Below are 13,933 nucleotides of genomic sequence, written 5' to 3' on the forward strand. Positions count from 1 at the left end.
ACAAGATCTAGTTCTAGGACTAGCTTCACAGCTACTTATAAACCCTGTCTCAAAAAAAGAGGTCTAGGAAGAGTGACCAGGTAGGTAGCACACTGGAAACATATCAAAAGGTGACAACTGAGTGGTACAACTAGAGAATTAGTTTTGAACAACTAATTTGGATCAGAGATTTTAAAATCTGCTATGCTGATTGACTCTGAGGGGTACATAAGAAACAGGATTAAAATGGAGGGTAACAGGGTTACCTGTGTCGAAGGGGGAAAAAAAGACTAGGGGAATCATTTCATACTGAGTCACAAGAAGAAATAGCATTCATTTTCTACAGATACACTAGAAGATGGAATCCTATATTTCCTTTCCTCAATGACAGATCAACCTAAATTAGCCCTTTTTTGGTTTTTTTGACACAGGGTTTCTCTGTAGCTTTGGAGCCTGTCCTAGAGCTAACTCTTGTAGAGCAGGTTGGCCTCGAACTCACAGAGATCCACCTGCCTCTGCCTCCCGAGTGCTGGGATTAAAGATGTGTGCCACCAACACCTGGCCCTAAAATGGCCTTCTAAAAAGATAAAATATGGATCCCATGATACCAACCAGAAGTGGAGAGGGCTGTAAGCTCACATATATGGTGTCATTTTTCAATAAGAAAACCGAAGATTGATATGTTAAGTCAGGTACAGTATAATCAGGGATAAGAAGCTTTTTTTTTCTGTCAGTCAATACAACTCCATACTAGAATTTGTGTTTGATGACTTAGGAACAAAAAGCCAATTTGATCTAGTCATCCCCTTAAAACCAACTTCTTGCTCTATGGGCCATAATCATCAGTTGGGCATTTATCAAAAGAGTGGTTACAGTTGTAAACATGTGTATTTTGCTGCTCAAAAACATCTCAGTGGCTTTCTTGAGAAAGAACCATTCTCAGGACTATCAAAAAACTTCAGTCTCCAAGACTTCGCAGAACAGACTCTCAAATTTAATCATTAAGCAAACAGCTAGATGTGCTAGTTCACACCTGTAATCCCAGCATTAAGAAGATCAAGACAGTAATGAAGTCAGTCTGTGCTATACAGTGAGTTCTAAGCTATCCTGGGCTACAATGAGAAACCCTGTCTCCAAAAGCAAACAACCAAACACGTGCAGCTGGTCTAGTTCCCTTTACGCCCACCAACACCTTTTACTGACTTCTCCCATTCTGTCCCTCTACATTCCCACTTAGTTACTTCCTTTAAGTTGAGGTTTTCTCCTTTTTTGTTTTTTGTTTTTGTTTTGTTTTTTGGTTTTTTTTTCTTTTTATTCTCTGTGTAACACTTCTGGCCATCCTAGAACTTGCTCTATAGACAAAGCTGGCCTCAAACTCAGGGATCTGCCTGCCCGGCTTGCCTCCTGAGTACTGGGATTAAAGGCAAACACCACCACTGCCACTGGCTCTGTTGAGTTTTAAAATCACTAATTTTGGAATTCATACAACTAAACTATATTATTGTAAGTTATTCACCCCCATACTAGTTTCATGCAGGTAATATTTCTCACATGGAGGTCACAATAATAGTAGAGGATTAAGTACTAACTTCAAGGCCATTTTTGTTCATACCACCAAGTCTTCACTTGGGCCTATGCAGGTGCCTAGTCGTCTCCCACATGATATTAGCACTACCATTTTCTGAACATGTGTCCCATGAAGACTGATTATACATGTGTTTAGACCACTGATTACTTCACCTCCAGCCACATTTCCCCGTGTCTTAAATCACCCTGCTGCACTTTCTCTAAACAGCCCCACTCCTATCCTCAGGGAGGAGGATTGAGACTTGCTTCTTTCACCTCCACCCTCAGCTGCCCAGTAAATAATCTGTTTTGTAAAATGTATAGGTTAAGGGATTGACTGACATACTTCACTGGAAGCAAAAATGGAGCTCTTTTTTGTTTGTTGTTGTTTGTTTTTTAGTAGCATCCTCTAACTCTGTACTCAAGTTTCAATCACTTTTATGGCAGTTTTCCAACAGCAGATTTTTAGGAGGCTAGTAAAACACTTCAAATAGCCTACATTCTAAAAGCTAGCCATTCAAAAAGCAGTTAAAGTTAATGTGCCAATATCTAACAAGTTTAAACTTCTAATTTTCTAGAACTTTTATTTACATGGAACTCTTACTATACCAATCTTCAGAGGCTAAATAAAAATGATATGCTTTCCGTTATTTTATAACATAGCAAATAAAAGTAATATTTTCCATTATTTTATAACATAGCACAAATGCATTATAAGGAAATAAACAGTTACTTAGGTGATCTGGAAATATAGGCCTTTTATCCAATTAACTGAAGCAATACTAATAGTTCAGAAAACAATATCTGTAATCTTTACCACACTCACCTCATATTACTTGGTGATGGTACTAATAAAATGATAATGATAAAGCTATACACAAACATAAATAGTAATATATGTTCAGACACTGTAAACACCCTTCTCGGGCTTATGAAGAATCTATTTCTCAACAGCTTCTTCTCTGAACACAGTCACAGACAGCTTAGCATTTAAATAAAGTTACCTTTCAGGGCGTTTTCTAGAAACATGCTTGAGTAGTGAGGATTTATTATTTATCTTTTAAACAAACATGAAGAAAGCAGAACTCTCTGCCTGGGTCTGATGTGCACAGAGGTCAACATAATCACCAAACATTATGCTCAGTGCTTTATATGAATGGCTGCATTTCATTCTCACAAGAGCCTTAGAAACAGGAACCACTACTTCTACATTCTAGATGAGATTGCCAATGGAATAAAGGACAGTGGGCCCAAGACAGCTGATCAGTAACTGGCCCAGTGAAAGCTTAACACAAAGGCCAAGACTCACACAATCTCACCTTTTCACAAACCAAGTTCCTCAAGCAGTCAATCCTTCAATACCTATTTAGAGAGTCTATGATAATATGTGGTGGTAAAAAAATAAGTTACTGAATTTTAGAACAGTGAGATTCTTCAGAACTATACAACTGTCTAGCATCATGCTATTCAATAGGGCAAGGCCAGGTAGGGCCCCCTCTCCTCTATTGCTTAGGGTCTTAGGCAGGGTCATCCTTGTGGATTCCTGTAAATCATTTGCTTTCTTTTTAAAAAAAGAAAAATAAAAGATTATCACAGTTCAGAATGTTAGAGAGTATTTTACACATGCATGCTTCTGCACATCTAAGCAACAATAGAAACATCAAGATTTTTTTAAAAAATATTTATTTATTTATTTATGTATCATGTACACAATATTCTGTCTGTGTGTATGCCTGCACGCCAGAAGAGAGCACCAGACCCCATTACAGAAGGTTGTGAGCCACCATGTGGTCGCTGGGAATTGAACTCAGGACCTTTGGAAGAGCAGGCAATGCTCTTAACCTCTGAGCCATCTCTCCAGCCCCAACATCAAGATTTTTATATCTCCATTGTTAGGACTAGATCAACCCTTTCTCTGTAATTTATTTCTAAGATGTACAGTCAGTCAATCCTCATTATGTGAAGGGAATCAGTTCCAGGAACTTTTTATTTTTTGGGGGGGGGGTTTTCGAGACAGGGTTTCTCTGCAGCTTTAGAGCCTGTTCTGGAGCTAGCTCTTGTAGACCAGGCTGGTCTCAAACTCACAGAGATCCTCCTGCCTCTGCCTCCCAAGTGCTGGGATTAAAGGTGTGCGCCACCACTGCCCGGCTCCAGGAACTTCTTCACAGAGATACCAAAATCTATAAATGTTGAAGTCCCATATATAAAATGATAAGTGTATATAAAACCTATGTGTACCCTGTTGCATTTGAAAGCATAGCTAAACTGGTTGTAATAGTTAATTCAAGGTAAATGCTATGTAAGTAGTTGCTATACTATATTGGTTAGGGAATAAGACAAGAAAAGAACTCTCTTACACATTCAGTACATGTGCAATTGTTGTTTTTTTATTTTTGAGATTGCAACTTAATTACACCACTTTCCCCTTCCTTTTCTCATTCCAAATATCCATCCCTACTCTCCTTCAAATTCATGATTTCTGTTTTCACAGCCCTGAAATCATACATGCAAGTTACATTATATGAACCCAGAATATTATATTTAGGAATCTATATGTATGCATGAATACATATATTCATGTGGATTTTTTTAAAGCTGCATCTGAATCCACAGACAAGGAAAACACAGTTGTAATAGCTGACATTAGAGAACGTAATAGCTGATACTTTGGGAAACTTTAGAAATTTATGTGTATGGGTATTTTCCCTGCAAGTGGATCTCCTGTAACTGGGGCTACAGATGGTTGTGAGCCACCATGTGAACACTGGGAATCAAACCTAGGTCCTCTACGCAAGCAGAAAGTGCTTTTAACAACTGAGTCATCTCCCCAGTCCCCTGCTCTGCTTTATATATTCTAACTTGGGGTCAAGCTATCTTGTTTGTTTTTGAGGTACAGGAGAGAAGGTCTATAAATTAATTCCATTTCTTTTTTCTGATTTTTTGAGACAGAGTTTCTCTGTAGCTTTGGAGTCTGTCCTGGAACTCGCTCTGCAGACCAGGTCTAACTACTATTCACTTCCTCCATCATCTCTTAATGCCACAGTCTCTCTACTGTAAAAAAAAAAAGTCAATAACTGCTCTTAACTTTGTAAGACTTACATAATATAGTAACATAATGATCAAGCCAAATGTCTAATTACCTGGGTCAGTGGCAGAGATAATTGCTCCAAAAAAGAGACAATCCGTGTAGTAAAATTTATCAGAGAGCTGGCCCACAATCTTCATGAGTTTCACCACCCCATACATAAGATTTCTGAAAGATGATAAGTAAACAGTGTCAGGGGAAAATTTTGCTGACATATAAACAGTAATAGAGTGCTATTAGAACACTGCACTTTAAGGGAGATTCAAGAAAGCAATGGGCAGTTTTTATGGTTGGACACTTACCAGGAACCTAAGCAAATAGAACTTTGACACCAAAGAATGGTTTATAGTTATTATCTTGTGGAAGTATCTAAATACTTCTTATGTTATTGTTGCTTTTTTGTGCATGCATGGGGGTGGGGCTCTGAGAGAAAGTCTCATGTAGACTAATCTGGCCTTGACTTGCTATGTAGCAGAGGATGACCTTCAACTTTTGATCCACTCAAGGATGGCCCTGAACTTCTGATTCTCTTGCCTCTACCTTTCAAGTGCTATAATTAGAGATATAACCCACCACCACTCAAACCTTTTTAGGTAAACTGCACTAACTGAATTACATCCCAAACCCTGAATATTTACTCTTAAAAGTTGTTCTCATTAACAACTATATCATCTGTGAGGTATGATCTTTGATGAGTCACGAAGTTAAAAGATCTTAAGCAACTGGGTAACAGAGGAGAATAGAAGGTAGAGCCTCAAATAATGTATAATAAATGACTACAATGTAGACTTATAAGATAGTATAGCTCAAGTCATAAAAACTAAGGGCCTGGGTGAAGCTAGAGAGACTGATATTACTAATATCTCCATCAAGAAGTGGTGCAAAGAAGGTAAAAACACAACCCTCTTGAAATGTCCTAGTAGATCACCAGTGTCCCCACTGATATATCTGGCCTCTTGTTCTGTTTGGGTGAGGCAGGCTAGCTATAGCCCCTCTCATATTGGGCAGAATGCAACATGGTATAACAGGGATCACCAAGTTCAATATTTCAGTTTGGCTGGATCAAACTTCCTACATGGCAGATTATAATCGGAAACAGTAATGAGTGTTGAAAAATAGCCTATCATGTATTACACATGTGTGTATGTATCTGTGTGCATGTACCAATAATAACAGCAAATGCAAGGTTTAAAAGAATAAAAATAACATAGAATTAACTCCATGTACACTAAGGCCAAGGCCAACCATTTAATAAGATTTGTGATAGTAAGGACAATGTCACTGTCTTTCCTTATGTCTTTAGTGACTAGAACAGTGAACTGGCTAGTGGTGAAAGAATTGTTTGCACTGTAGAATGGAATCCTTATGAGAAGAATTAGCTAGAACTTAATGCTTGCCTAGTGTGTACCCAGGTGTTGCTCCAATCAGTTCAACTTCAGTCTATGACCACTCCATGGAACAGATATGATTTGTTCTTTGCTGCTTATCAAAGGTTTTCACATTCATACCTTTCAAATATTTCTTAAAAGTAGACTTTCTTCTCCATTCCTTTTTAGTAAAAACCTATACCTATGTGGTACATTTCTGTCTGCCAGCCTTACCTCCATCTTGCTGCTTCCCATCATCATTAATGCATGCCAGAGAACCTGGTGTCCTTCAGTGATCTGTCACCCCATTAAGGAGAGACTTCAAGACCATCCTTTTAAAGAATAAAATAGAAGGTCCTTGCTTTTATTATCAGTTTTCCAACTAATTTTTTTTGTTAAAGTCCTTATTACATTTAGATTTGCTTGTACATTTTTAAAAATATCACCTTTCTATATTCTAAGATCCCATCCAAACTACCAGATGGCATTTAGTCATTAAATCTCCTGGTCCCCTTTTGGTTGTGGCAATTCTGAACACTGCTGGACAGAAAGTTTGTAGGGTACCCTTCAGTTGAGATTTGTCTGGCTTTTTTTCCAGATAAAGCGGATGTGTTTGGGGTAAATGATCAGGGCGGCGAAATCTCAAGGATATATTATAACAACAAGGCCTGCAGTGTCTTCCATGCTTTCTATTTTTCGGCTACTCTCTTTTTTCCCTACTTTCTGTACCATCCTCATCATAAGAAGCCACAACATGCAGCCCACACTCAAAGCTAGGTTGGAATGAAGAGCTGGGGATAGGGGGACTAAGTTCTAACATTTGAAGGGAATGTATCTATAACACTTAACTACAATTTGGCATGTGAAATGTCTCTTCTCGTTTATTTCTTCATTAAATGATCTCTCTATGTATATACACAGGAATATTTATTTTATATTCTGTATGATAATCTAATTGAAAGTTATTTATTTTTGATGTGTTTCAGATATTTATGGTTTCTGGCTATGGTGAGAACTTCAGGTTAGCTTGTGAGTTCCTTTGACATGACTTGTATCTTTATGGTTGTCTGTCCTTTGAGCGTTAGCTTACTTTCTGTATTAGAAGATGCTCCATCAGCATTGGGCTGAGTTCCCAAATTCCAGTTGAAGTGGGGGAAGTGAGAATATGAACAAAGAGGTCAAGACCATTATGGGGATACCCACTGAAACAGCTTACCTGAGCTAATAATGAAGCCTTCCAACTCCAACCTGACAGTGATGAAACCAGCATAGGACCAAACTAGGTCCTCTGAATGTGGATGACAGTTATATGGCTGGAGCAGACTATGGGGCCACTGGCAGTGAGGCCAGGATTTATCCCTACTTCCTGTTCTGGCTTTTTGGAACCTATTCTCTCTGGAAGGATACCTTGCTCAGCCTAGATATAGTGGGGAGGGCCCTGGTTCTGCCTCAAATCAATGTGCTAGACTCTGTTGACTCCACATGGGAAGTCTTACCCTCACTGAGGGGTGAATGGGGAGTAGAATGAGGGGTGGGGGAAAAGGTGGAAGGTGCAGAAGGAGGGGAAGGAGTGGGAAATGGATTTAGCATGTAAACTGAGAAAAGACAGCTTCTTAAAAATAAATTAACAGAAAAAAAGATACTCCATCTTCATGTAAATTTCATGTTCCTGCCCTAGACTAAGAGGCACTATGTTTTTATCATAGAATGCTACAAGAAATTATGGTTTACTAATTTTAATTTTTCTTAACTTTTTTGTTTTATTGAACTACATATTTTCTCTACTCCCCTCCTTTCCTCTTCCTCCTGCCATACTTCTACCCTCCCCATGATCCCCATGCTCCCAATTTACTCAGGAGATCTTGTCTTTTCTACTTCCCATGTAGATTAGATCCATATATGTTTCTCTTAGGCTCCTAAATATTGTCTAAGTTCTCTGGGATTGTGAACTGTAGGCTGGTTTTTCTTTGCTTTATGTTTAAAAGTATGAGTGAGTATATATGATATTTGTCTTTCTGGATCTTGGTTCCCTTACTCAATATGATGTTTTCTAGATCCATCCATCTGTCCACAAATTTCAAGATGTCATTTTTTTTGCTGTGTAATACTCCATTGTGTGATATACCACATTTTCCTTTTCCATTTTTCGGGCGATGGGCATTTAGGTTGTTTCCAGGTTCTGACAATTACAAAAAAATGCTGCTATGAACATAGTTGAGCACATGTCCTTGTGGTATGATTGAGCATCCTTTGAATATATACCCAAAAGTGGTATTGCTGGGCCTTGAGAAAGGTTATTTTCTAATTTTCTGAGAAATTGCCACACTGACATTCAAAGGGGCTGTACCAGCTTGCATTCCCATCAGCAACGCAGGAGTGTTCCCTTTTCCCCACAATCTCTTCAGCATAAGTTGTCATCAGTGTTTTTATCTTGGTCACAGGTGTAAGATGGAATCTCAGAGTTGTTTTGATTTGCATTTCTCTGATGGTTAAGGATGTTGAGCATCTTAATTTGAATTTAATATCCACATGCAGCTAATAACTATCATATTACACAGGATAATGCTCTATACTAATTGCCATCCTCATACAATATTAAAATACTGCTTTCTACACCATATTGACGAATCTCATTCCTTTGGGTAGTATGTTAGACTGGTTATACCACAAAGGAAGACTTACCCAATAATGAAGCAGGAAACCGCTGTCCCAAAGAAGGCATAGGCCAGAATTGATCCAAGATTTCTGAAAAAGTGTCTCTGAATGAAACAAAAAAATAGGAATTATAGTAATTATCGGTAGCAAGCCAAATAAAAAATCAAATATATAAGCAAAAACTTTACATTAAAAGCCTCTAAAACCTAATATTTCACACGGTTTATACATCTAGCAATATCATGAGTCACTTCTAAATAATGCTATTCAGTCTTAAACAGCGTGGTTTTAAAATATCCTTTGCACTATCGATCAATAAGCAAGTTACCAAGAACCTGATAAATTTCAGACAAAACAATTCAGGCTAAAAATAATGAACTGAATTGAGTGTCTATATATGAAAACCAATTTTTTGAGACTGGACAAAAGCCAGCTTATTTCACAGTCCTGCCAGGTACTCCCTAATTTAGTGGGCTCTTAGAAGGTCATTAAAGATAAAAATCTGAAACAAATAAATGAAAGGTATCATCTGAGAAACTTCCTACTTAATTTGATGGCAGAAAGCAGACTCCTAAACATATGCTCATTGGAATTGAGATATCCGTTTACTCTTTGGGGCCTGAAAAAATGGACAACAGAGATGGGAGTGGATAAATGAGAATGGTAATGAATTTGATTCAAGATGGCCATGTTTGTTATAGGAAAAACTTATAATCAATGTTAAGATGCAGTGATTATTCAGAAAGTTGCAAGATTACAATATCCCTTTCATGGGGTTCTACATATTCAAAAGTTAGCTTCAAAATGAACACCACAAACACATATGCACACATGCTCACTTCTTACAAGTTTTCAGGTCCATGGGGTCTCCTGATGAAGAGAAGGTTATGCCTGTTCATAAGATCTTTTAACAACTTCTGAATTTGAGATTCAGAAGTACTTAATGAGAATAGACAAGCAAAAATCCTCCAAACACCCACAATTAAACAAAGATTATCAAAATGTTAGCAATTATTTTTTATTGTTTTTATTGAGCTATATATTTTTCTTGCTCCTCTCCTGGCCTCTCCCCTTCCCTTCAACCTTCTCCCATGGTCCCCATGCTCCCAATTTACTCAGGAGATCTTGTATTTTTCTACTTCCCATGTACATTAGATCTATGTTTGTCTCTGTTAGGGTCCTCATTGTTATCTTGGTTCTCTGGGATTGTGAATTGTAGGCTGGTTTTCTTTGTTTTATGTCTAAAAGACACTTATGAGTGAGTACATATGATATTTGTCTTTCTAGATCTGGGTTACCTCACTCAATATAATGTTTTCTAGATTCATTCATTTGCCCACAAATTTCAAGATGTCATTGGTTTCTTTTTCTGCTGGGTAGTACTCCATTGTGTAAATGTACCACAGTTTCCTTATCCATTCTTCAGTCAAGGGGCATTTAGGTAGTTTCCAAGTTGTGGCTATGACAAACAATGCTGCTTTTTTTTTCAAGACAGGGTTTCTCTGTGGCTTTGGAGCCTGTCCTGGAACTAGCTCTTGTAGACCAGGCTGGCCTCAAACTCACAGAGATCCACCTGCCTCTGCCGCCCGAGTGCTGGGATTAAAGGTGTATGCCACTACCACCCGGCTAACAATGCTGCTTTGAAAATAGTTGAGCACATGTCCTTGTGGTATGATTGAACATCTTTTGAGTATATACCCAAAAGTGGTATTGATGGGTCTTGAGCAAGGTTATTTCCTACTTTTCTGAGAAATTGCCACACTGACATCCAAAGGGGCTGTACTAGTTTGCATTCACACCAGCAATGCAGGAGTGTTCCCTTTACTCCACAACCTCTCCAGCATAAGTTGTCATCAGTGTTTTTGATCTTGGCCATTCTTACAGGTGTAAGATGGAATCTCAGGGTTGTCTTGATTTGCATTTCTCTGACGGCTAAAGATGCTAAACATTTCCTTAAGTGTCTTTCAGTCATTTTAGATTCATCTGTTGTGAGTTCTTGTTTAGATCTGTACTCCATTTTTTATTGGATTATTTGTTCTTTGGATGACCAATTTCTTGAGTTCTTTGTATATATTTTGGAGATCAGACCTCTGTCCTATGTGGGGTTGGTGAAAATTTTTTCCCATTCTGTAGGCTGCCGTTTTGTCTTGTTGACTGTGTCCTTTGCTTTACAGAAGTTTCTCACTTTCAGGAGGTCCCATTTATTAATTGTTTCTCTCAAAATTATTAACTGTTTGTGCTACTGGGGTTATAATTAGGTATATATATATACAACAGTTCTTCACTGAAGGAAGTCAGGACAGGAACTCAAACAGGGCAGGATCCTGGAGGCAGGAGCTGATGAGAGGCCATGGAGGGGAGCTGCTTACTGGTCTGCTACCCCATGACTTGCTCAGCCTGTTTTCTTATAGAACCCAGGACCACCAGCCCAGGGATGATACCACCCCCAATAGGGTAGGCCCTACCACATCAATCACTAATTAAGAAGATGACTTACAGCTGGATCTAATAAAGGCATTTTTTAAAATTGAGGTTCCCTTCTTTCAGAAAACTTTAGCTTGTGTCAAGTTAACATAATACTAGCAGCACAGTCACCCTCCAAATATACATTATCTGATTATTTAAATAAAGTCAGCTATTACATGAGACTTTAGTCTATCTCAGTTTTAGGCTCCATTCTCCCAGGTTCACACTGTCAACTACAGTAGGAACACAGCTTTCTGTGAGGCAATTATTCCCAGGGTTAATAGAAACCCAGATTAGATAAATTTACATTTATGATATTAGCTAAAGCACAAAATCAGAAATGTAAATCTACAAAAATACATGCTATGCAACAATACAGTATCTTAAGCTTTCCTCTCCCCCACACACAAATTATTCATTTCTTATTCAACCCTACTGAACTAAATTTTTATTTTGAAAAAATATGCCACTTGGCTTGCATATGTATCAGCATTTCATAATATACAAAGTATTTCATATATACTATCTCATCTAGTTCCCACAACAACCCAATGGGGTTTCATTCTAATTTACTTGATTGTTTGTTTTGGCCATACTGGAGATTGACTTAGGGTTTTCTGGGTGTTAGATAAGTGCTTCACCAATGAGCTAAATCATCAACTGTTGTTTTGTTCTTTAGATAAAGGGATTCACCCTGTAGCCCAGGCTGCCTTTAAACTAGTATAAGTCCCCTTGCTTTAGCCTCCCCAGTGCTGATATTATAGGCATGAGCTGATATATCCAGTTTTTGGACCATTTTACATGAGAAAAATCTAAGGTTTAAGTTGCCTAAAGTCATATACCTAACAAACTATGACCAGGAACTGGAGATCCAGTATCTGGACTTCAGGAGCATGGCTTTCTCAGTCTCCACCACTCTCTTTTGTGAGAAAAAAGAAAGGGCATGCGTTATTGAATTGACTTTTCTTCCTACTTTTATGAGTTTACAATATAGTCATAACTGGTCCCTACTCTTCTTTCTCAGGCACAGAATGACAAATGAGGGGGAAGGGGGATGAGATAGTAGCAAGTCCAAGTAAAGTCTTCAAGAATCTAAACACAGGGGCTGGAGAGATGGCTCAGTGGATAAGAGCACCGCTTGCTCTTCCAAAGGTCCTGAGTTCAATTCCCAGCAACCACATGGTGGCTTACAACCATCTGTAATGAGGTCTGGTGCCCTCTTCTGGCCTACAGACATACATGTAGACAGAATATTGTACACATAATAAATAAATTTTTTTAAAAAAAAAAGAATCTAAACACAGCACAGACCAGATGAGGTTCACTTTTGGTGAAACCTACTGGATATTCCAGTTAGTACTGTACTCTTCTCAGCCTTATATCCCTACTGCTGGGGAAACAATTCTCTCACATTCTCATTATCTGTGCTCTCTCTCTCTCTCTCTCTCTCTCTCTGTGTGTGTGTGTGTGTGTGTGTGTGTGCATGCATGTGTGAATATGTGTGTGTGAAGTGGTCACAAAAAATTGCTTAGATGATTTTTTCCCAAACTAGTGCCCTATAAACAAATCACAAGCAGTGGCACACAATCAAGGGCAAATCCAATAGTAACTTTTTCAAGGTAGAACCATGTATCAAATGATCCAAATAGTATTCATATACTGATATAGGAGGATCTTCTATCTATATGTTGCTTTCATTGGTTAATTAATACAGAAAACTGCTTGGCCTGATAGGTCAGAACATAGGTAGGTGGGGAAGACAGAACAGAATTCTGGGAGAAAGAAAGCAGAGTCAGGCAGACGCCATGAAGCTCCAGCCCAAGATGGACGTAGGTTAGAATCTTCCTGGTAAGCCACCACCTCATGGTGCTACACACATTAATAGAAATGGGTTAATCAAGATGTGAGAGTTAGCCAGTAAGAGGCCAGAGCTAATGGGCCAGGCAGTGTTTAAATGAATACAATTTGTGTGTTGTTACTTCAGGTATAAAGCTAGCCATGTGGGAGCTGGGTGAGATGAAAAGCAGGCCTGCCCATGCTCCTATTTACAGCATTTTTTTATATTTATTTTACCATTGATTAAATGGTAAAATAGTTATCACCCATTTAATTAAGAATAGGTACAATCAGAGATGGCAAGCACAACATCAACAACCTATCCCGTGACTCTATAAGAATTTTTTTAAAAAAACATAAAGACAATAATGGTTGGTAACATGGACTCCAGTGAGTGTCAAAAACAAGTAAATTAGTAACAGGCAAAGCTTGCTATTTGGGTTTCTTTCAAGAAAGCAGAGCTGATGAAGGGAAGGTTCTAGCAAAATGTTTTTCAAACATTAAAGAGTCTTTCATAACCTATGATTTGCTTTCATTTTAAAGCAACCATGACTTTGTATGTTAAGATTAATTACTTAAAATAAATATTCATCACCCATTTGATTCAAAGAAGAGTTCCCAAATTTTCCTCTGAGGGAAAAATGATATCATACCTATACAAAACAGTTCCTATCTATTATGTGTCAATAAATGAAGATTCAGATTACTTTGGCAACTGTTTAAATAATTTGGAAAAATTGTATGTTTAGGATGTTTTATATAGAAAACCTGCATCTAGAATCAGTGTAGCACAAAGGAACACCTGGACCAGAAGTTGGACAGAGAAGGCCTAGCTTTGATTTAGTTCTGCATCAACTGCATACCCTCACCTGCAGCATCACTCATTCTGAGTGTTTTTAACATCAATGAAATGCAGAACCCTTTCTACATTCTCAAATGTGTGTGTAGAAACACACAGTCTCCTGTTCCTCAGGTATCC

General features: G+C 38.2%; 1 protein-coding gene across 1 annotated transcript in view; it reads right to left on the bottom strand.

Annotated features, from left to right (window-relative positions):
* The window catches only part of Slc9a7 (solute carrier family 9 member A7), a 193,015-nt gene that overhangs the window by 88,080 nt on the left and 91,002 nt on the right, over window positions 1–13,933 (bottom strand). Inside the window, exons 4-5 of the mRNA XM_038316726.1 lie at window positions 8,680–8,756; window positions 4,686–4,798 (exon numbers count right to left, since the gene is read on the bottom strand). Of these exons, the coding sequence (XP_038172654.1) occupies window positions 4,686–4,798; window positions 8,680–8,756 (190 nt within the window). The remainder of the gene's footprint in view (window positions 1–4,685; window positions 4,799–8,679; window positions 8,757–13,933) is intronic.

Source organism: Arvicola amphibius, chromosome X, assembly GCF_903992535.2.
Source record: "Arvicola amphibius chromosome X, mArvAmp1.2, whole genome shotgun sequence".
Lineage (NCBI taxonomy): Eukaryota > Metazoa > Chordata > Mammalia > Rodentia > Cricetidae > Arvicola > Arvicola amphibius.